A 21,327-nucleotide genomic window follows, 5' to 3' on the forward strand; every position below is an offset into this window, starting at 1 on the left:
GCCGCCGCCGCCGCCTGCACGGAGCTGCATTGCGACCACCCGGCGTCGTCCGCCTAGCGCGGGGCCAGCCGCCGCCGCATGGTCGCCCGCGCCGCCGAGCGGCTCTCCTTCTGCACCGGCGAGGCTGGACGGCGCCGGCTGAGGTTAAATGACCCGCGAGGAGGAGGTGGAGGCGGAGGAGGAGAAGGGCAGCGCAGCGCAGCGCAACGCGCAAAAGCCCCTCCGGCGCCCGGCTGCTTTTCAGATCTCAGCCTCGCAAACTCCCGGAGGCAACTTGGTGGAGGAGGGAGCCCCGCCGGAGCTCCGGGACGCCGACGCCGCCTCCTCCTTCTCCTCCTCTTCTTCGGCGGTCCTGCCGGCGGAGCCCGATCCTGTGGCGGTGCCAAGCGCAGCCCGCGCAACGCCAGCCTGCCTGCCTGCCAAGCGCCCTCTGCGCGCAAGACGGCGAGGGAGGGAGGGGAGGGAAGGAGGGGACGGGGGCGGGAGCCGGAGCCTGCGCCGCCGCCTCGCTCCAGTCGCCCGGAGACGGCCCAAGCGCTGGCGACCGAGCCCGCCGGCACCACCTGAAACGGGAGGGAGGTGGGAGGAGGGAGGAGGGAGAGGGGCAGCGGAAGGCGGGAAAGGCCGGGCCCCGGCAGGGATTGCTGGCCTCCCCGGGGCGCAGGTGGGCGCCCTGCGGGCTCCTACAGGTGAGGAGGGTGGGGGGGAGGGCAGGTGGCTGCCTTTTAGAGGACTAGTCCTCTTTTCTGGATGCCCGCCCGATTTTTTTTTTTTTTAAGGGATGAAAATGTCCTCTTTTGGGGGGATTGGCAGGTTAGGAGTAGAGCAGCAAGGATCGCAGATTCAGTCGGAGGAGGGCTTTAAAATGAAATGTGTCCAAGTGAGCCCTTGCTTGAAGTTGGTGGTAAGGAAATGTGTCGTCTCACCCCCCCCCCTTTTTTTTTTCTTTGCTTTTCCAACCCTGCTAAAGAGAAATCTGCCCGTTTTCTCTGGGCTTTAAAAAATTCATTGCAAGTAGAATGTCAGCACAGCAAGCAAAGGGGATGGCTGGAGACGCGCTCTTTCCTTCCCATCTTCCCTCCCTCCCTCTCCCTTCCTCCCCCTCTCTGCTAGCTTTCTACTTGCAATGCATTCGGAATCTGGATTCTTAAGGTTGCCCACTGACAGAGGATGTAGGAAACTGGGAAATGCTTGGAGATTTGGAAGTGGATCCTGGGAAGACAGGGATCTCACTGGGGTGCATGTAGGGATGCCAGTCCCCAGGTAGGATCTGGGGATCCCCTGGAATTATAGCTCATCCCTAGGCAACAGGAATCAGTTCCCCTGTAGGGAAATGGCTACCTTGGAGGGTGGACTCCATAACATTTGAATCCACTGAGGTCTCTCCATGCCCCCAAATCCCATTCTTTTGAGATCCACCTCCAAAATCTCTAGGTATTTTCCAATCCAGAGTTGACAACCATAGGTACAAGGCCACAAACTCCCCCACCCCCTCCAAAGCAGCCATTTTCTCCATGTGAACTGATCTCCCTAGTCTGGAGAGGAGCTGCCATTCCCCTCACCTGTTCTCCTAACCTGGTGCATCTGCCTCCCTTTCCTGCCTCAGCATTTGAGCACCTCAGTCCTTTGGGTGTGAGAGGCCTGCCAAAGAATGAGGTGGCCCAGTGCTGAGGCGGGAGTCCCAAGGGTGCTATGGCTGGCTGCCAGTGCAAAATGCTGCTTCCCACACCCCTGGGACAGGCCTTTGTCACCTACTGAGGGACAGGATAATCACAATATATATATAATAAATAACCAACTTGCCACAGTTTCGTCCTTTGGTGAAAATATTTACTAGCAGAATTTGCTTGAAGAGAAAAAGAACTGAAAACGTTTCTTCGGTTCAGTGACCGCCTCTGAGAAACCCATTGTAGGTTCTCTGTCAATTCCCATTTGAATGTTTTGAATGTGATATACAACTGTTTTTGATTCACAGAACTGAACTGAAGAAGGTGCATATCGAAACGTTTCCAGTTATTTTTTCTTCAAGCACATTCTGCGAATAAATACTTTCATCGCAGGAAGAAACTGTTGTCATCAGCAAATTCTGCCACACTGTATATATTTTTTCATTTCTACAGGGTTTGTTCCTTGTGTTAGGCCAACTGAGGAGGCCACATCAAGATAGGGTCACCATGTTAGTCTGTCTGTAGCAGTAGAAAAGAGCAAGAGGGCAGCTTGGTGTAGTGGTTGAAAGTGGCAGCCTCTAATCTGGAGAAGCGGTTTGATCCCCCACTCCTCCATATGCAGCCAGTTGGGTGACCTTGAGCCAGTCAGGATTCTCTCAGAGCGATCTCAGCCTCACCTGCTTCACAGGGTGTCTGTTGTGGGGAGAGGAAAGGGAAGGCGACTGTAAGCCGCTTTGAGACTCCTTCGGGTAGAGAAAAGCAGCATGTAAGAACCAACTCTTCTTCATCTTCAGTAATCTCAGGGCTCTCTCAGCCTCACCTCCCTCACAGGGTGTCTTTTGTAGGGAGAGGAAGGGTAGGCGATGTCAAGCTGTTTTGAGACTTACAGTTGCCTACCCCGTTCTTCTTCTTCTCACCTGAAAGACTAGCAACATTTATCGCAGGGTAGGAGCTTTCGTGGGTCACTGCTCACATCTTCAGGTACCTGAAGCGGTGAGCAGTGATCCAGAAAGGTTCCTACCCTGCCTCAGATTTTGTGGGGACCACGTTTGTTTTCCACTCTTTCCCCTTCAGTTGCAGGATGTTCCGTAGGGTAGCAAGGCTTTGGGTCTACTGCAGTGAGGTATGTTTTGTAGCGAGGAAGTAAAACGCGGAGATCACAGAGGCAGGAATTATGTGTAAATAAAAAAAAAGACTGACTTCTTTACAGGATGGCTTCAAAGATCAAAACAGCAGCACAGACAATGTAGTGCCGTGATGAAAAACAGTGGGCTCTTGTCTGGAGAACTGGGTTTTATTCGCCTCCACCAACCACCTGAAGCCTGCTGAGTGACCTTGGGCCAGTCACAGTTCTCTCAGAACTCTCTCAGAACCACCTGTTGTGGGTAAGGGAAGAGAAGGCTATTGTAAACTGCCTGGAGAGTCCTTAAAAAAGAGAAAAGCAAGGTATAAAAACAAGCTCTTCTACAGGGGGAAAGACCAGGATCTGCTGAGGCCTACCCTTCTTGGATGGTAATATAATTAAATAATTAAAAATCCCTGCTGTGTGAGAGCTGCCCCTGCCAGTGAGTTCCCTAACAGCTGCCTGAAGCCTTTCCAGGTCCCCGGGGGGGGGGGGGGGAGGAAGGCCGTCTGCAGAGTTCTTCCAACCCCACCCCCCTAATCTAGTGCCCATTGAATGCAACAGGCTTGGCCATCAAGTTGCAGCCCACTTATGGCAGCTCCATAGTGTTGTCAAGGCAAGAGATGTTCAGAGATGATTTGCCATTGCCTGCTTCTGCACATAGCAACTCTGGACTTTCTTGGAATTTCCCATCGGAGTCCTAACCAGAGCCAACTCTGCTTAGCTCCAGAGATCTGATGAGACTAGGGTAGCCGGGACCAAGAAACAATTCAGTACCTTTTGGATTTGAGTTTTCCTGATTTAGTACAATTCAGATCAACCAAGTCACTGATTCTATATACTGAATCAAGTTTGGTCAATTTGGGAAACTCAAACCGATTTGGCCAAATCAGCTGCCGTACAGTTGATCCTGCTGTGTTATTATTTGATATTACTTTACAGTACCTGGCATTATGCTATATTAAAATCAATCAATCAGTCCTGCTGTGGAGAGAAGCCTCTCAGGGAACCAGCTGTTTGGTGAATTGGGATACATTTAAACAGACCTAAGCAACTTATCTTCAGGTCTTTCTTTCCAGCAGTCTCCGTCTGAGGCTGTGCAGAGCCTGCTCTTTGCAGCTTCAGACAGAGTCTGCTAGGGAGACATTTAAAGACACTGCTAAACAGCTGATCCTCAGAATCAGCTGCTTAGCAAGGTCTTTCTCAATCAGCTGAATCAAGCCCAAAGATTCTCTGATTTGGCTCACTTAAACTGATGGAATGTGTGATTCAGCTCAGATAAGCCCGGAAAGTACTCATATCAGCATTTATTTGAATATTTTCAGGTTTATCCAGGCTTCAGATTACCCACTACCATATAGGTTCCACTTTCTGATAATCATAGAAAAACAATCATTGTCAGATTACTGTCATGTTGAATGAAAAAATGCAATGGTGCATTCTGCTGCCTGTGTATTGTAAACCTCTTGATTCTGCGACTCTTAAATATGAAGACTGAATCTGCCTAAAGAAACTGAAAATAATCATTACCTACCACAGATTGGGTTTGATTCGCAAGAGCCTCTTGTGGCACAGAGTGGTAAGCAGCAGAAATGCTGTCTGAAGCTGTCTGCCTATGAGGCTGGGAGTTCAATCCCAGCAGGTTGACTCAAGGTTGACTCAGCCTTCCATCCTTCCGAGGTTGGTAAAATGAGTACCCAGCTTGCTGGGGGGTAAATGGTAATGACTGGGGAAGGCACTGGCAAACCACCCTGTATTGCATCTGCCATGAAAACGCTAGAGGGCATCACCCCAAGGGTCAGACGTGACTCGGTGCTTGCACAGGGGATACCATTACCATGGATTAGGAAACACCATCCTCTCTGGTCTAATCAAAGGTGAGATCAATTTTCTGTATTTATTATTCCACAAAAATCATTGGGATTTTGTTTGTTGGTTTGTTTGCTTTTACCAACCGTGCAATGAAATGGACCACAGCAGAGAACAGATTTTTCAATCTCTTTAAAACTCATGCTGCGAGGAGCGGGTGGGGCATCTCTTTATAATGAAAGTTTTGTTTACAAAACATATAAGTCATTAGAACAAAGCCCAAACATTTCTTCTTCCCCACCCTTTGCATGGGTAGATGTGGAATCTTTAAATAAATCAGGGCAGTCTGGGATCCATTTTGAGGTGTAGCTTTCTCATGGAGCGTCTTCCAGAGCTGCAGAACAACATTTGCAGGAAACCAACCGGAGGCATTTGCATTCCTGAATAGCAAAAAAAAAAGGGGGGGGGGGAGTCTGATCCATATTTCATTCTCAGCTGTCATGTCCTATGGCAAATATCCCCCAAAAAAGCAAACTTGAGGTCATTTATTCAGAAGAGTACAAATGGTATCACAAGTCTTCTGTGTTGCCAAAGGCAAAGGCAAAAGGAAATGTAAAGCAATTATAAAGGCAAATTCCCTCCACCTTTCTGTACACAGAACAGTTATTATCATCAAAGGGTGGTACAATTTACAGTTGACACCTGCATGTGGGAAGAAAACAGCCATAAGAATTGGCCCAGAGCATGGAAACAGAAGCATGGGGGGGGGGGAAGCAAGGTGGGGAGTTCTGGGACTTTGGTCAAGCAAATCACAGCAGGAGCTAGTGGATATCTGACATCAACAAAAGTTGGGTATCACTTTTTTAATTAGTGGATGGTGGGACATTTTGATCCTTGATTGGATTATGCAACAAAAGACATTCAGTGCTCAAATATAAAATTGGTGCTTCTCTAAATTCACGGCTCCAAAACATAGTGGAGTGGAATTTGGAATCCTGCAAATCTCTCTCTACAGATTCAAGGGAAGGATACTTCCAGACTAGTAATCCAGTAGTCATCTGATACGCCATGTGATTTCTGGTCCCAAACTTCTATTGGTCTTCTGCTAGAAGGACACAATCGCCATGCCTATTCCTCATGCTATTCCTCTTGTCACCTTTTTTTTCTTGGCCAAAACATTCCAACTCCTTTTAAAACCTGGGCAGCTTGGTGCAGTGATTAAGGGGGGGTGGCTTCTAATCTGGTGAGCCAGGCTTGATTCCCTGCTTCTCCACTTTAAGCCAGTTGTTCTTACTGGGCATTCTCTCTCTCAGAGCCCTCTCGGCCTCACCTCCCTCACAGGATGTCTGTGGTGGGGAGAGGAAACGGAAGATGACCGGAAGCTACTTTGAGACTCCTCCGGGTAGAGAAATGAAGCATATACGAACAAACTCTTCTTCTTAATATCAGGGCTCTCTCAGCCTCATCTACCTCACAGGGTATCTCTTGTGAGGAGAGGCAAGGGAAGGCGAATGTAAGCCATTTTGGTGGCTTTGGGTAGAGAAAAGCGGCATATAAGAACCAGCTCTTCTTCAGTAATATCAGGGCTCTCTCAGCCTCGCCTCCCTCACAGGTTGTCCGTTGTGGGGAGAGGAAAGGGAAAGGCCGCTTTGGGACTCCTTTCAGGTAGAGAAAAGCGGCATATAAGAACCAACTCTTCATCAGTAATATCAGGGCTCTCTCAGCTTCACCTACCTCACACGGTGCCTGTTGTGGGGAGAGGAAGGGTAGGTGATCATGAGCTGCTTTGAGCAGGGTATAAAAACCAACCCTCCTCCTCCTTCTAAATTACATGAAGTAAGCTTATCAATGTGAATTTGCTTTGTGCAGCTGCAACAATTTGGAGATTTGGGGTTGCATGGTCATATATCCCCTGCTGAACTGGAACAATGTGAGAACATTTACACAACCTGCATTAGTTATTGCGGTCTGAGCCTTCCTGAAACTCATCCACTTCTCTATAATTTATTATGTATGAATGGCCAGTGGATGATTTTTTAAAAATACGTTAACATATTTTTATAGGCAGTCGTAATGTTGTAATCCATCTTGACCCTTTGAGAAAGGGTGAAATAGAAATCAAATCAAATAAATCAAACTGAAGAGCGGCTAGGTACATTTTGGGGTGTTCATAGGAGCTTTAATATTCAGATAGGTGGCTCTAATGCGGCAAGAGTTGGAGAATAACATGTAGCCTTGTTGGAGCCCACTTGGCTCTCAGTCCGCGTGACTCTGATTACCATGACAACAAGGGGGCATCCATGTTGTGCTGCTTCAATGGCAATTATTTTTCAGATGTAAAGCAGAGAGAGAAAGAAGTGGAAGATAAATTTAGCTGCAAACACGTTGCATGGCTACCTGGCTCTCAACCCTCTCAATGACACCGTCTTGCCCGCTTTCTTAGAAATTTCAAACTATGTGCACACAATGGGATTTCTCATCGTGTTGCAGCCATATGCCAGTGTCCTATAGCGTTTAGAAATTATTGAATTGGGACGGAAGAGGGTGACCACTGAGCCACGAAGGTCACTGCATGAGCTTTAGCCTTGCCATAACCTACATCACAAGGTTGTTGCGAGGATATGATAGGGGTGGGTTGGTTCATATATGCTGCTCTGCATATCTGTATAAACAGATAGACAATTCTCTGATATACAATCACTCAGTCTTATGACAAACTAGAACCTAAGGTAAAGGTAAAGGTATCCCCTGTGCAAGCCCCGAGTGATGTCTGACCCTTGGGGTGACGCCCTCCAGCGTTTTCATGGCAGACTCAATACGGGGTGGTTTGCCAGTGCCTTCCCCAGTCATTACCCTTTACCCCCCAGCAGCAAGCTGGGTACTCATTTTACCGACCTCGGAAGGATGGAAGGCTGAGTCAACCTTGAGCCGGCTGCTGGGATTGAACTCCCAGCCTCATGGGTAGAGCTTTCAGATGGCTGCCTTACCACTCTGCACCACAAGCAGCTCTAGACAACTAGAACCTACGAGAGTGGAATTTTTTCAATATTACTTAACAACTGGCCTTGGTCCAGTGACAGTTCTTTCAGAGCTATCTCAGCTTCACCTACTTCACAGGGTATCTGTGGTGGGTAGAGGAAGGGCAGGCTATTGTAGGCCACTTTGAGACTCTTTCAGGTAGTGAAAAGTGGGATACAAGAAACCGAAAACAACTCAGCTCTTCTTCGAGAAGCAAATTAGTCAAAGCCCCAAATTTGTTCCTGTCATGATCTCCCATTTTATGTATTTACTACATTTATGGATCACTTGTCTTGCTGACTCAAAAGTGGATTACCCAGTGTAAATCCATAAAATTAATGTGCAGAGACATCTAATAAGCAGTGTCCTAAGACAGTGATTACAGAAATCGGAATAAGCCCGAAGTGTTACAAGGGAGATTTGCTAAGGTTCCTTTCGAAAATAGATTATGTCCTTGCGAACTAAATGTTCCTGACGCTATCCAACATATTTTACTTGATTGCCTTTTGTACATGCTCCAGCGAAGGCATGTCGTACCCCTTATACCTAAATGGAGAACTCATCAAAAAGACCTGGTCTGCCAGTTTCTACTGAGTGTGATAAGGGTGCTAATGTCATTTTTATGATGGCTGATTTTTTTTTTGTCTGCAGTTGTAAAATCTAAAATGACTCGTGCATTATGACTATTCTGTTTCCCTTGCTCCTAACTTGCTTTAGGCCAATAAAGGTATTGTGATTGTGTCTGTGTGAATAAGCACAGACGTTATTAAGGTTGTCAGGTATTGTACCCCCTGGCCACCTGGGGGTGGTGCTGGGGGGAGAGAGGGTTGCCAGATCCAGACTGAGAAACTCCTGAAGATTTGGGACCTCTGCTGATTACAATGCCATAGGATTCACCCTCCAAAATAGCGGTCCCCAACCTTTTTAAGGTTGAGGACCGCCTCCGGGGGTGGTGAAGAGCCGGCGGCCCGGGCGCCACGCATGCGCGTTAGCACCCCCTGGTGATGAAAATGTGCATGCATGGCAGCTCCACGCATGCAAGTTTTCATCACTAGAGGTGCTAACACGCATGCGCAGGAGCTCTGCACATGCGCGTTTGTGCCCGCCAGCGTGCCGGCGGCTGCGCCTGCATCTTCCCCCCCAGCTCTCACAGCAGAAAACTAGTTGGGCCGTGAGTGAAGCAGCTGCTTTGGCGGCCGCTTCTCTCGCAGCCTGGTGAGCTTCTCTCTGCGGGGGGGGGGGGGAGGCAGGCGTGGCAGCCCATCACCAAGGCCTTTGCGGCCCACTAGTGGGCCGCAGACCACAGGTTGACTACCCCTGCTCCAAAACATCAATTTTCTATGGAGATGAGCTGTAATTCTGGGTGATTTCCAGAGCCTGCTTGGAAGGCAGCATCCCTAGACATGATATTCACACTTTCCCATCTCCGCATCACTGCCAAAGTTGAAGCTTCATCAAGAGGCATCAGGATACAAAGAATGAATAAACTTCCCTAATTATATCCAAATGTTAACTTTTCTATCTGGATGTGCTACCATAACTATATCAAGGAACAAAGTGCATTTGTTTTGAATTTTGATTACCTAATTTTGAACACGTCTCCCGAAAGCTGTGAAGAGTTTAGGCAAGCTGTAACCCATTGCTCTTGATGCATTGCCCTTCATTTTAGGGGAGTTTTGCTTTGAAGCTAATTATGAGCAATGATGATTTTAGGCTGTGCAAGAACAATATAAACCTGATGCAATTGACATCTCCCAAGATTATACGGAGCTTCCCTTTCTGAAGCAGAAGAGGAACAGCAGTGCCAAGATTGGGCCACATCCGTCTCAGGGGGTCTGCATGGAGAGGGGCAAGAGAGCTCCTCTAGGCATGAATGAGAACTGGGAAAGGGAATTGTTGGGAGGAAAAAGAGTTTCATAGAAGACTGGTGTCAGGGCTAGACGAACAGGCATAATCTAAGGCAGGAAGGAGGCTGGTGAGGCCTGCCAAGATAAGAGCTTCAAGAGGTATAGAGACAATAGATATAGTGAAGCGACTCCAGATACTTGCTACAGCTTAGGGCTTGGTCTACACAACGGATTGAAACTGGTTTTGCTTCCTGGGAAGCATGCTAGAATTTGTACACTTGGGAATTCTAGCCAGGAAAGATAAGATTAATGTACAGCTCAAATACATTGATACTGTTACAGATATGAAGGACACCTTCCTTTCTTAGGTTAAGCCAGCCTTTCTCAGCTTTTTGACCATTGAAAAACCCCTGAAACATTCTTCAGGCTTCGAAAACCCCCAGAAATGGTGTGATCATGCAGAATATGGTTGGGAAGCACAGCTGTGTGCATAACTACCCCCTTTCCACCCCTTCCAGGCCCATCAGCCATTTTGGGAGAGGGGTCGACATGACCATATATGGTCATATCACCTGAGAAAATGTTTAACAATTAAAAAAAAAAATTAAAAATAAATTAACTCCCACCTATTCAGGAAACCCTTCCAGGGCCATCAAGCAAGCCCAGGGGTTCACGAAACCCTGGTTGAGAAAGCCTACATTAAGCATTCAGTAATAACCCATGGACATCTTTTAATGTTTCATTAATGAGAATGACTGTTAAGTGTGGATCTCACCACTGGGAATCTCTTTCCAGAGTTCGGCATACCATTCTCACCAGAGTTTAGGAAGGTGCCACCTTTCATGGAAAGGGCAAAGAAACATGTATTTGGAAAGATACTTGTGAAGTGATCTAGGTTCACTTGGGAACCTGCCTTCCACTGCCTTGCTAAAAGAAATTGCAGTCTTCGGGTTTTACGCCTGGCTTGAAGGGATCACATGCACAACTAGTAACCAAGAGATGGTTGGACAAATATCAAAATGCCTCAAATGCCATTTAATTTAAATTGACTTTGTTTAAGTTAAAGCGGGTCCTGATCCTTCACCCATGTTGCATCATGAGAGCACTGATATTTTGCTATTTGAGAGCCAGCCAAATAATATAACATAACATGGGAGGAAAAGTCAGGTTAAATCAGGAACTGACATTTCTGTGGTAAAGCAAGTACAAGAACAGACTTTAGTTCTTAAGATTTTCACAGTGACTTAAATCTTTATGTTGAGAGGATTTTTATGTTAGCATTTTCTCAAAATACTTCAGTGCACATTCTGTGGATATTTTTTTGACTCTTCCAGAAGGATGGTACACTCTTTCCAATACCCAAATAACTTGAAACAATAGTACTCAACATGAGTTTTTAACTGATTCTTAAAGTCTCTAAAGGTAGTTTCTAACCATATAATATCAGTAATCTCTGCACTCTGCACTCCCTGTTTGACTAGGTAGGAAATGTTCTTCTCTTTTTAGAATATGTATCCCCTTTCCTTGACCCTAATGGGAGTCTTCACCTACTTCCCAAATGTCCTTGCCAGCTTTCCCCCAATTTTCCTTTTGAGTTAAACTGTGCTCAGCTAAAGCTTAAATCAGACTCTCTTCAATCAAAACAGAAATATGACTGACTGCAGCTCTTCAGACTCTGTCTCAGTGAAGAATTAACTCCTCACAGTCCTTTATTCTGTTCGTGCATACTTCCATCGCAGGTCATAAAATGGACTGCACCATCTCAGGCTTCAGGTGGAGAATCTCAAAAATGTTCCTGTATACTGGAAGGAAAAACTGCAAAATAAAAAAGAAGCATGCACAACAAATAGAAAAGGTAGAGATCCCCCCCCCCCCCCAATTTGGTCAGGCTTCTATTTGAATGGAGTTTTTAAATGCAAATCTGGAATCCACAACCTGCCAACTGAATAGCAGTCCAGTCCATCCTGTTTCTATTTTCAGCAGCAGGAGTTAGGTTCTAACCATTTGTTCAGTGCTTTGACTGAGACATGCTTTCCTCCTTTCAATTGCAATTCCTCGGGACACTCTTCCTTGTTATATTTACTTTGCATAATGCCCTCTGAGGACTTAACCGTATCCTATGGTTTTCAGTGCCATCCACACAGAGATGACCTTCTTTCTCCTTCCATCCTGCATCTCCAACTGCATCTTTGCTATTTATGCTTGGATGTCTCGCAAGCAATATGTTCAGGACCAAACTCCTCTTCATTCTTCCCAAGAGACCCTCTCTTTGATTACTCTTTGCATCCATAACTACTTTTGCTTTATGATCATTCACTCCCTGATCTTTCTTCCTCATATTCTAATCTAATGTTTTATATTCATTTTCATGTTGTTTTAATGTATTATGTTGTTTTAATAATCTAATAAATAATGGTCACCAAATCAGGATGTTTCTCCCAAGAACAATATAAATTCTGCATTTCCTCCTCCAGCTACATTTCTGGTTTACGTTTTTTTCTTGGCTGTTTTCTAGCTCTCCCTTCTCAAGCATCAATCCTCTCATCCCTATCCAGATTTCTACTGTCAAATGTCTCTGTTAGCCTTTCTCAACCAGGGTTTCATAAAAATCTGGGGTTTCTTGATGGCCCTGGAAGGGTTTCCCTCCAATAGCCAATGATGAGCCTGAAGGGGGTGGGAAGGGGAGAGGTCCATGATAGGTGTGTCCACAGCTCTGCTTCCCAACTGTATTCTGCACAATTGTGCCACTTCTGTGGTTTCTCAGAGCCTGAAGAATGTTTCAGGGGTTTCTCAACAGTAAAAAAAAGTTGAGAAATGCTAGTCTGTGTGATATCATTTCCCCCCCTGTTGTGTTATTGTCTTAAATTTGTAAGCTTATCGTACATAAACACGTCGACCCTGTTGTATCATGCAATTATTGTATCATGCAAAAAATTGGTAAGCTTATCGTACATAAACACGTCGACCCTGTTGTATCATGCAATTATTGTATCATGCAAAAAATATCAGGCCTCCCTGAGCCCCCGGGGAGGGCGGTATATAAACATAATAAATAAATAAATAAATATTCTGTTTCTAAGATCTAATCAAGTAAATTTGTCTCGGCACACTTGTTGTCCATCACCCCCCCCTCCCCGATACTATGTATTTCTTGAACAAAAATAATCGCTTCCTGTCTCTCGCGCTGACTTACAAGACATCTCGGGCATTGCATTTAGATTTAAATGTGTTTGCAATTATAACTCTCTCAAGATAAAATCTTTCATCAGTGAGTTTTTCGGCAGCGCTCAATTGAAATGCCAACAGCTCAGTTTTTAAATGTAATTGGGGCATGATCAGTGTACGTTTGCGGGTTAATATCTTTCTTGATTATACTCTTTAATAATATCTCAGAGCCTAACCTCGCTTTCCATTCATTGATGAGGGGGTAGTCTATTTTTGACAGTTCCCCCTCTTGACTGTAGCCCTCCCACCCACTTTGACCTGACCCCCAGTGTTCCTGTTAATCTACTGACTCAGGGGTGGACAATCAGGGGAGGGGTAGAGAACTACATGGGGAAGAGGGAAGGCAGAAAAATTCTTCTTCATGCAGCACAGGCCCTTTCATACTACATGGGATCCAAGTCGGCATCTGATAAAATTAATAATTTCTTGAGTGTTTGCTGTGTCGGTGTGAATGTATAGCCCCCAGTTTCTTTCATTTACGATGTAACCAGGCACCTATGGTGCCATGATATTTAGTATTGCTGAAAAACACCGTAATGTAGAGATGCCCTTTTCAAGATTGCTCTAACTCAGTGTGTATTATGCCATTTGAATCGGCTGCACCGGGGAGCCCCCCTCAAATAACTTTTCCAGAATGTTCGCACCATATGATAAAATTCCTTTGATGCTGCATTTGGTGCATGAACACTTCCTGCTATACATTTATTATGGGGTTAGGTTACCAGATGTTCTCTTTTTAGAGGACATGTCCTCTTTTCTTTTGGGCTCATTTTTTTTTTTTTAACCAATGAAAATGGCCTCTTTGGGGGTTGGGAGATTAGGAGCATTCCAAGTTTGTAATAATTATCAATAGAAGGGAGATATTTCAAATGAGATTTGTCATAGTGATCACCTTGGAGTAGTCGGGTAATATGTCTTTCTTTTCACAATGTGGTAACCCTATTTATTATGTTAACAGCCTTCAATAAACGCATATCTATCATTAGAATCCTTCTCATAACCATCTACATACCGTAAAATGTCCGTATGTGTTCGTTCTTTGGAAGTATCAAAGGCTGGTTTATTTTATCTTCTGCACCAGGGGGCATCTACTTTGGAGGACTGTAAAATTGACCCCCTTGGTCCAAGTTACTTGAAAATAGGGGGGGGGTCTTTAAGCTATGGGGAGGGATATGTTGTGTGGAAATTTTTGTGGGATTTTCTTTAATAAAACAGCTACCCCAGACCCTTAAATACATCCGGGGGCAGGCGGGATATAAATGAAATAATAATAATAATAATAATAATAATAATAATAATAATAATAATAATAATAATAATAATAATTCCACATTGAAAGTAATTATTCTGAATTATGTAAACAGATGGATTTGAATCCCAAACTAGTAATGTCCTCCACAGAAATAAGTAATCCTGTTAACCCCCCATCAAAGTTTGGATACAAAATTATAATTATTTTTTCTCTTTGCACACACCACTACCCTACAGTCTTTGAGAAGAGCTGTTTTTTGTAGCTCAGTTTTGACTACCCAAAGGCGTTTCAAAGCAGCTTACAATTGCCTTTCCTGCCTCTCCACACAAGAAGAAGAGTTGGTTCTTATATGCCACTTTTCTCTACGGAAGGATTCTCAAAGCAGCTTTCAATCACCTTCCCTTTCCTCTCCGCAGACACCCTGTGAGGTAGATAAGGCTGAGAGAGCTCTGAGAGAACTGTCACTCAGTCACTCAACAGGCCTCATGTGTCTGAAAACAGCTTACAATCCTTTCCACCACAGATACCCTGCAGGGTAGGCAAGGCTAAGAGAGTTCTGAGAGAATGTGACTGGCTCATAGTCACCCAAGTGGCTGCATGTGGAAGAGAAGTGGGGAATCAAACCCAGGTCTCTGGATTACAGGCCACTGCTCTTCACCACGTCAAAAAACAGGCCCTCCTATACTTTGTCATCTTTCCATTAGCGTTTGGGAGGGAATTGTGCATTCAGCTATTTTTCTGAGGACCCAACCTGTGAATTAAAGTAGCTGGTCTTAATCATTTCACCTATTTGATTCAGTCAAGATTGAATGCAATATCTGTGTGTTTCAGGGGCGTCTACAGATGCTCCCTCATCCATTGTGCCCTTTCTGTTCTTTTTTTGCTGAGCTTCAAAACCGGAAAGGATAGAAATTCGCTGTCGCTGTTGTTATTATTACCACCATGTTCTTCTTCCTTCTCACAGCCTGAACACAACCTTTCCTCCTCCTCTCTGGCTTCCTTCTCAGCTCCCTGAAAGGCCACTGCAACCACCCTCAAAGTCTTGCAAGAGCTAGAAGTCCTGTGAGATTTCAGGGGAATCCTAGGCTGCACCATCCGTGCCGCTACCTGAACCACCAGAGAGACAGCTTGATGTAATGGTTAAGTGCAGCAGACTCTAATTTGGAGAGCTGGGTTCGATTCCCTGTTTTTCCACATGCACCCTGGTGGGGGGAGAGACCTTGGGCTAGTCACTTTTATTTATACTAATGATAATAAATAATAGACATCATTTTTTTTTGCCAAATCTTTTTCGTAAATGCTCATTACAACATCCTTCCCCCCGGGATATATATTTTTTACCACCCAGTAAGCCCTAATATTACTCTAGCCGACCTCCTGCAGGGCCCCCAGCCCACTATTAAAACCGGCTTAGCCACTAGTATTATACATTTTTATACTGTAATGTACAAGTGCATTTAAACTTATTTGACCACTGAGGAAGGCCCCTTAGGGGTTGAAACGCATCTGGTTTTTGCTCCTTAGAAGTTCTGTGCATTCATGTTGACTTTGTACTTGTTCTACCGCTCAGTATATACAACTGAGATTTTAACTTTCATTATGGGCACACAATTGCTATAATAAATATTTGGATTTTAAACTAAAATTATTATTATTATTATTATTATTATTTTGTATTTCAACCTTTAGGTTCCTAATTAGGCACAGTTCTCTTAAGGCTATTCTCACAGAGCAGTTCTGTCAGAGCACTCTCAGCCCCATCTACCTCACAGGGTGTCTGTTGTGGGGAGAGGAAGGGAAGCCACTTTGACAGTCTTTTGAGTAGTGAAAATCCAAACTAAAAATAGCTCTTCTTCTTTTTCTGGTAAAGCCTAAGCCGACTTTGGTCACACTTTCAGAGATCCTCCTTGTTTCTGCCGCCATAATGGGCTTCTCTGTGACATCACAGTGAGTTTTGAGGTGACAGTTCTGCTACTCCTCGGTAGGTTGTTGTTGTTGTTGTTGTTGCTATTATTGAATTTGTTCCCGCCACTATCAGAGAAGCATCTTGTGGCAGGTTACAGAATAAAACCCCACATAACAATTATAATAACCTTATTAAAAATATAACTCACTCCCCACCTCCCAACTAACTAATCCCCCCGGTGCATCATGGGGAATCAACAGATGATGATGATGGTTCAACCTGCTGATGGTCTGGCCTAATATAGACTCTTCCGGAGTCTCTCCTGGAGGGACCCTTGATTTTCCATGCCATGGCCTCAACCATAAACCTGGTGGAAGAGCTCCATTTTGTAGACCCTGTGGAATGCAGAAAGCTCCCACAGGGCCCTCAGCTTTTCCACTGAGAAGGCCTTGGCCCTGGTCGAGGCCAGGCAGGCTTCCCAGGGGTCAGGAATCACCAGTAAGTTGAAACCCAGAGTGTGTAAAGCCCAGTGGGGGGCATAGGGCAAAAGGCAGTCTCTCAGATATGTGGGTCCCTGACAGTGAAGGGCCTTAAAGATCAAAACCAAAACCTTCAACCTAATCAATAACCAATGCAACTGCCTCAGCACAGGCTGGATATGAGCCCTCCATGATGTTCCCCTGAGGACCCTAGCTGCTGCATTCTGCACTACCTGCAATTTCCGGGTCAGAGACAACTAGTTACAGAAGTCAATTCTGGAGGTGAGGCATCCAGGATCACCCAAAATTCCTGACCAAGGGCGCAATGTTCAATTGCATCCTGGCCAGGGTGGCTAAACACACTTTTTGACCCACCCTCTTCTTCCCTAGCCATAGGACCTCTGTCTTGAAGGGGTTGAGTTTTAGATAGCTCTGCTTGGGCTACCCAGCTATGGCTTCCAAGCAGGGGCAACTCCAGTGACAGGGGTAGAGTTACTCTTGGATAAAACTTTTTATTAAACATAAAGTACATACAGTAAAATTAAAAAGCCTCTTTGTGGACCGATTGACTTCATTCAATTGCATACGTGGAGGTATTAAGATACCATGTGAAAAAGTAACAGATTAAGAATTTGTGGAAGGAGGATACATTTGGGGGTTAGAAACAGGGCTGGTTTATCCGAGTAGCACAAGTAGCACATGCTATGGGGCCTGCACTTCCAGGGGCCCTGTGTGGTGTCTCCCCCCCCATGGATCAGGGCCATACCCTCCCCCTTTCCCTTCTTTAAGGACACTCAGAGAGACACCTCTTTCCACTGTAATGGGCTGCTCTGCCTCCACAAGGAGATCATTTTTTAAGGAGATCATTTCAATGTGGTTTATTGTATGAAGGTATTTTTTAACTAAGAGAATTACACTGTGTTACCTTTGGATATCAATGACATTTCCCCCTCCCTCTGCAATAAAAGGTCATGATTTCTTATGTGAGCCAGAGGTGCCTCTGAAGGTGATAGGTCTCTTTTGCCCATGGTGGCCAACATGATCTGCATGCTCTCAGCAATGTGTCATTGGGGAATTGCTAATGGAGCCTACAGCTTCTTCCATGTGACTAGGTCCAGCTGAGCCCTAGTCCTTGCAGTCACTGAGCCAGTGGGGCTTTGGATAATAATCTTGCCTGCCTGTTGCCAGTAGGACAAGCTCCACTCTCAGTTTAACCTCATGGCCAAATTGTTCATGTTGCATTCAGATATTATTTCTGTCCACACAATAAATATTTCTGTTTATTACAAAAATTATGTTTTCTGCTTTTGACATTTTTATGCTGCCCTGCTGAAGCACACATTGGGTACCAGGTAATTACACCCTTGGCTGGGAAATCAAGACCAGATCATTAGGCAAGTCCAGAGTCCACAGTTCAATCTGCAGGGTTGTAAGCCAAGGAAGTCAGTTTACCAAGGGAGTGTGAAGGTGTGTGGAGTCAAGAGCTGGGCCAGGGGCAGACACCAAAGAGAGTTCCAAAGCTGTACCATAGTTGAGTAGCCAGGGAGCAGAGTCAAAAGACAAGCTAGAGTCAGGAACTGGGAACAGAGTCAGATGTCAATCTGATGTCAGGAACCAGGAACAAGTCAAGAGCCAAACCAAAGTCAGAAACCAGGAGCAAAGTCAAGAGTCAAGCCCAAGCCAGGAACCAGGAATGAAGTCAAGAGACAGGCTGAAGTCAGGAACGAGGAGCAAAGTCAAGAATGAAGCCCAAGTCAGGAAACAGGAATGAAGTCAAGAGCCAAGTTCAAGTCAGGAACGCAGAATTAAGTAAAGAGTCAAGCTGAATTCAGGAAGCCAGAATGAAGTCAAGAGTCAAGCTGACCTCAGGAACCAGGATCAAATGGGCAGAGGTTCATTGCACCAACCAGGAACACTGGACATCTAGACAGATGGGCAGGCAACACACACATTGCACCCACAGAGAGGTTTTTCCCAGGCCTCTCCTAAAGTACATGTTGGCTGGGTGGAATAACCTTCAGTTGGGGGGTTTGCAGCTGAGCCTAATCCTTATCTGAGGAAGGAGCTTCAGCTGCTCACCATCAAGACTGACACCATGCTGACAGCCAGGCTGATGTTCTGACAGCTGTCAGGTTGGCTTACCTTTGCCACCTTTAGCACTCTGGTGACTCTTCAAGGCTAGAGGGACCCTGATGCTGCAGCCCTGGTGGTACATGTGCAAAAAGCTGGGTTGTCTCCTAGTTGGGACCAGGTTTGGTTGATACTGATCCCCTGCCCTATCAATGGTATCAGGCTCCAGCAGCCCAGGGGGTGGTGGGCTTGACCCAGGCTCAGAATCTCAGTCTGCCACAGCTTCTGGCACAACCCCAGGCAGTTCGTTGGGAGCTGCGGGCATGACAATTTTTTTTATTTTCTACGTCTCAGGATGGCAAAAAAGTTGGGTTGCAATCATCTCCCTCTAGTATTTAGTTGAAGTTTTGCTTGTTGGATATATAAGTGAATGCTTCAAAGGCTTGGCTTCAGCAAGTAAAATTTGCATCAAAAGAAATATATTTACTCTGTAGTGTATGCAATAATAATATAATTTAAAACATAGAGGCTAATTGAGGAAGGCCCTTGAGGCCAAGATATGTATGGTCTTCTGGTGTTGGTCATTTGAGATTTATCATCAGCTTTATAAAGGAAATTTTCTCCTTTATTTGAAAACTAAACAGAGCTACGCCCTTTTGAATCCATTAAATTCCATAGATTTAGAACAGTGTAACCCTGATTCAGATTGTATCGTAAGGCATTTAGACTTTTAAATTTCATAAACATGCCAGACGGCACACATGATGCATTAAGTTGTTCAAGCAGTAAAATAATGGGTCTGATAAACAAGGAACTATATTGTATTTATTCCAGATTGTATATTGTATATATTCCTTGAGAAATGCTTCTTTTTCATGGCGTCAAACTTTATGGAAGTTTTATCTCTATCCAGAGACTTCTTGTCTTATGTGATTGTTATTTTAATTTATTAAGCATCTGTTACACATTTATAACTTGCCTTACTTGTAAGTTGAATAGTTTGTGATTGTTGTGCCTTAATTGTAATGATGGGATTTTCATGCCTATTTTTTTCTGATTACAGCTCTAGAACTGACTGACTTTGGTGCCAGTTGAGAGGAAATTTTGAGGACAACTACCAAGGGACTGGGTTTTACATTACAGTGACAATTTGTGTTGTGTACCATCAGAGTTACCTTGCTTCCCCTGTACATGGCTAAACCCTGAAGGAATATTTCTTGGCCAAAAGGTAGAAACAAGAGATGTAGATATGATGAGGTACATTTATAATGTACATTCTGTTCAAAACACATTATAAATAAACAAACCATCAAACATTGGCCAAAGCTTGTTTATTATTTTCCATACACGATAATGATTAGCATCATTGCTTGAATGACCAATTGGATATTAGAGTCAGTTTCCGTTTGTGTGGTTAATCCTGAAGCAGTCAGAAGTGTCTTGTAATTTTTGAAACAGGGGAACACTGTAGTAGGATACTCATTTTGGCTGAGTATCCTGCTCAGGTTTTAGAGGGTGGTAGTTCAACCATACATAATTTTCCTTCTTGTCTCTAGCTTAGCTTCCAGGCATGCTGCCAAACTGAGGTAAATGTCCCTTCATCAGGTGCCGTAAATATTGCATCCCACCTTCACTTGGACCCCATCTGATTCCCTCATGACCGTAATATTGGAAGAAACCAGATGATATGTCCCTTCAGTGTGTGACACAGCTGACATTCCTCAGATATCCTCTGTGGCAAGCTGGGCCACACTTCTCTTGTCACAGCAATCAACTGACTGGGTCACTTGTCCAAAATAAAGTACAGGGAGGGTGGGTGGGTGGGAAATGGCCAACAAGCTGGGACCAGAAGACAAAACAACTAGTGTGGTCCCAGTTAAAGGCTCCAAGCCCTGCCCACCCCACCTGCCCCACTTCCTCCCACGTGGCCAGGTGAATTTTGTGTTAGCTCCAGGATCTCATGTGGGGGGGGAGCAGCTGAGCCTGGTCACACCACCTGTTTTGTGGCTGGTTCCAGCCGTAGCTGTAATCAGTGGTCTGCTGGTGAGCCAGCAGCCAGATTCCTCAGAACTTTCTAGGATTACCAACCTCCTGGTGGTGCCTGGAGATCTCCCAAAGTTATAGGACGTCTCCATATATCATTTTCCCAAGGAGAATTGCTGCTTTTGCACGATGGGCTTTATGACAGCTGAAATGAATGCTTCCTTGCTTTGCTCAGGCAAGGTACTGTACACACAAAAATGAAACTCAGTTCTTTTTCAGCAAGCATTTTGTTTTATGGGGGCATGGCAGTGAGGCATGGCCAGCTGGCATCATTTCTGGGGTCACTCAAAGCCTGAAGAATATTTTTAGGGGATACTCCACAGTCAAAAAGTGGAGAAAAGCTGGCACAGCTTCTGATATAGGTGTGGAAAAATACTGCACCTTCAAGGTGCAGAATCTGACTAACCTATACCATTTGTGCTGGAACTTGTCTCTTTTAAGTGCAAATTGAGAACTCCTCCATGACAAAATCTGGGGGAGGGATATTGCTCAGAACACTGGAATGTCTTTTTCTTTTGCCTCATTGTCATCTTTATGTGATAAATCCTTAGCGGCATCAGCTGTCCCCTTTCATTCTGTCCCATTTATCCAGTGCCATCACAGTGAGTTTCATTTTATTCCTCCAGAACTGGTGCTCCCATTTTGTTTGGAAGTATATATTCACTCCAAAACATACGCACTGCAGCATTACGGGATTCTCATTTCAAACGACTGTTTACAAACACTAAACAGTAGAGTAATCTGAAGAATGTGGAAGAGCCATTGTTCAAGATGGTTAAGTATGCAGACAGGAATGGCAGAATTGCATAAAGTTATGATTGAGTTGTCAGCCTCACTTTGTGAATAAGGCGCAAGGGTGTGAAAGCACACAATGAAACAAATCAAGCC

General features: G+C 45.0%; 1 protein-coding gene across 2 annotated transcripts; it reads left to right on the top strand.

The window, feature by feature from the left end:
- The first annotated feature begins 148 nt into the window (after positions 1-148).
- On the top strand, positions 149-19,632 carry LOC143819688 (uncharacterized). Of its 2 annotated transcripts, none has more exons than XM_077301595.1 (2): positions 149-689; positions 19,460-19,632. In XM_077301595.1, the coding sequence occupies exons 1-2, from the start codon at positions 149-151 to the stop codon at positions 19,489-19,491; spliced, it is 573 nt and encodes a 190-aa protein (XP_077157710.1). In that variant the 3' UTR covers positions 19,492-19,632. The 2 variants fall into 2 exon arrangements, with proteins under 2 accessions (XP_077157710.1, XP_077157711.1); XM_077301596.1 differs by lacking the exon at positions 19,460-19,632 and adding an exon at positions 14,906-15,161.
- The last annotated feature ends 1,695 nt before the right edge of the window (positions 19,633-21,327 follow it).

The sequence above is a fragment of the Paroedura picta genome, chromosome 10 (assembly GCF_049243985.1).
Source record: "Paroedura picta isolate Pp20150507F chromosome 10, Ppicta_v3.0, whole genome shotgun sequence".
NCBI lineage: Eukaryota > Metazoa > Chordata > Lepidosauria > Squamata > Gekkonidae > Paroedura > Paroedura picta.

What these genes read in the sequence shown, in the direction of transcription:
- LOC143819688 (XM_077301595.1), top strand. Translation starts at nt 149, where the DNA reads ATGACCCGCGAGGAGGAGGTGGAGGCGGAGGAGGAGAAGGGCAGCGCA. An exon ending in CGCCCTGCGGGCTCCTACAG is followed by an intron (nt 690 to 19,459) that starts GTGAGGAGGGTG and finishes TTCTGATTACAG; the next exon opens with CTCTAGAACTGACTGACTTT.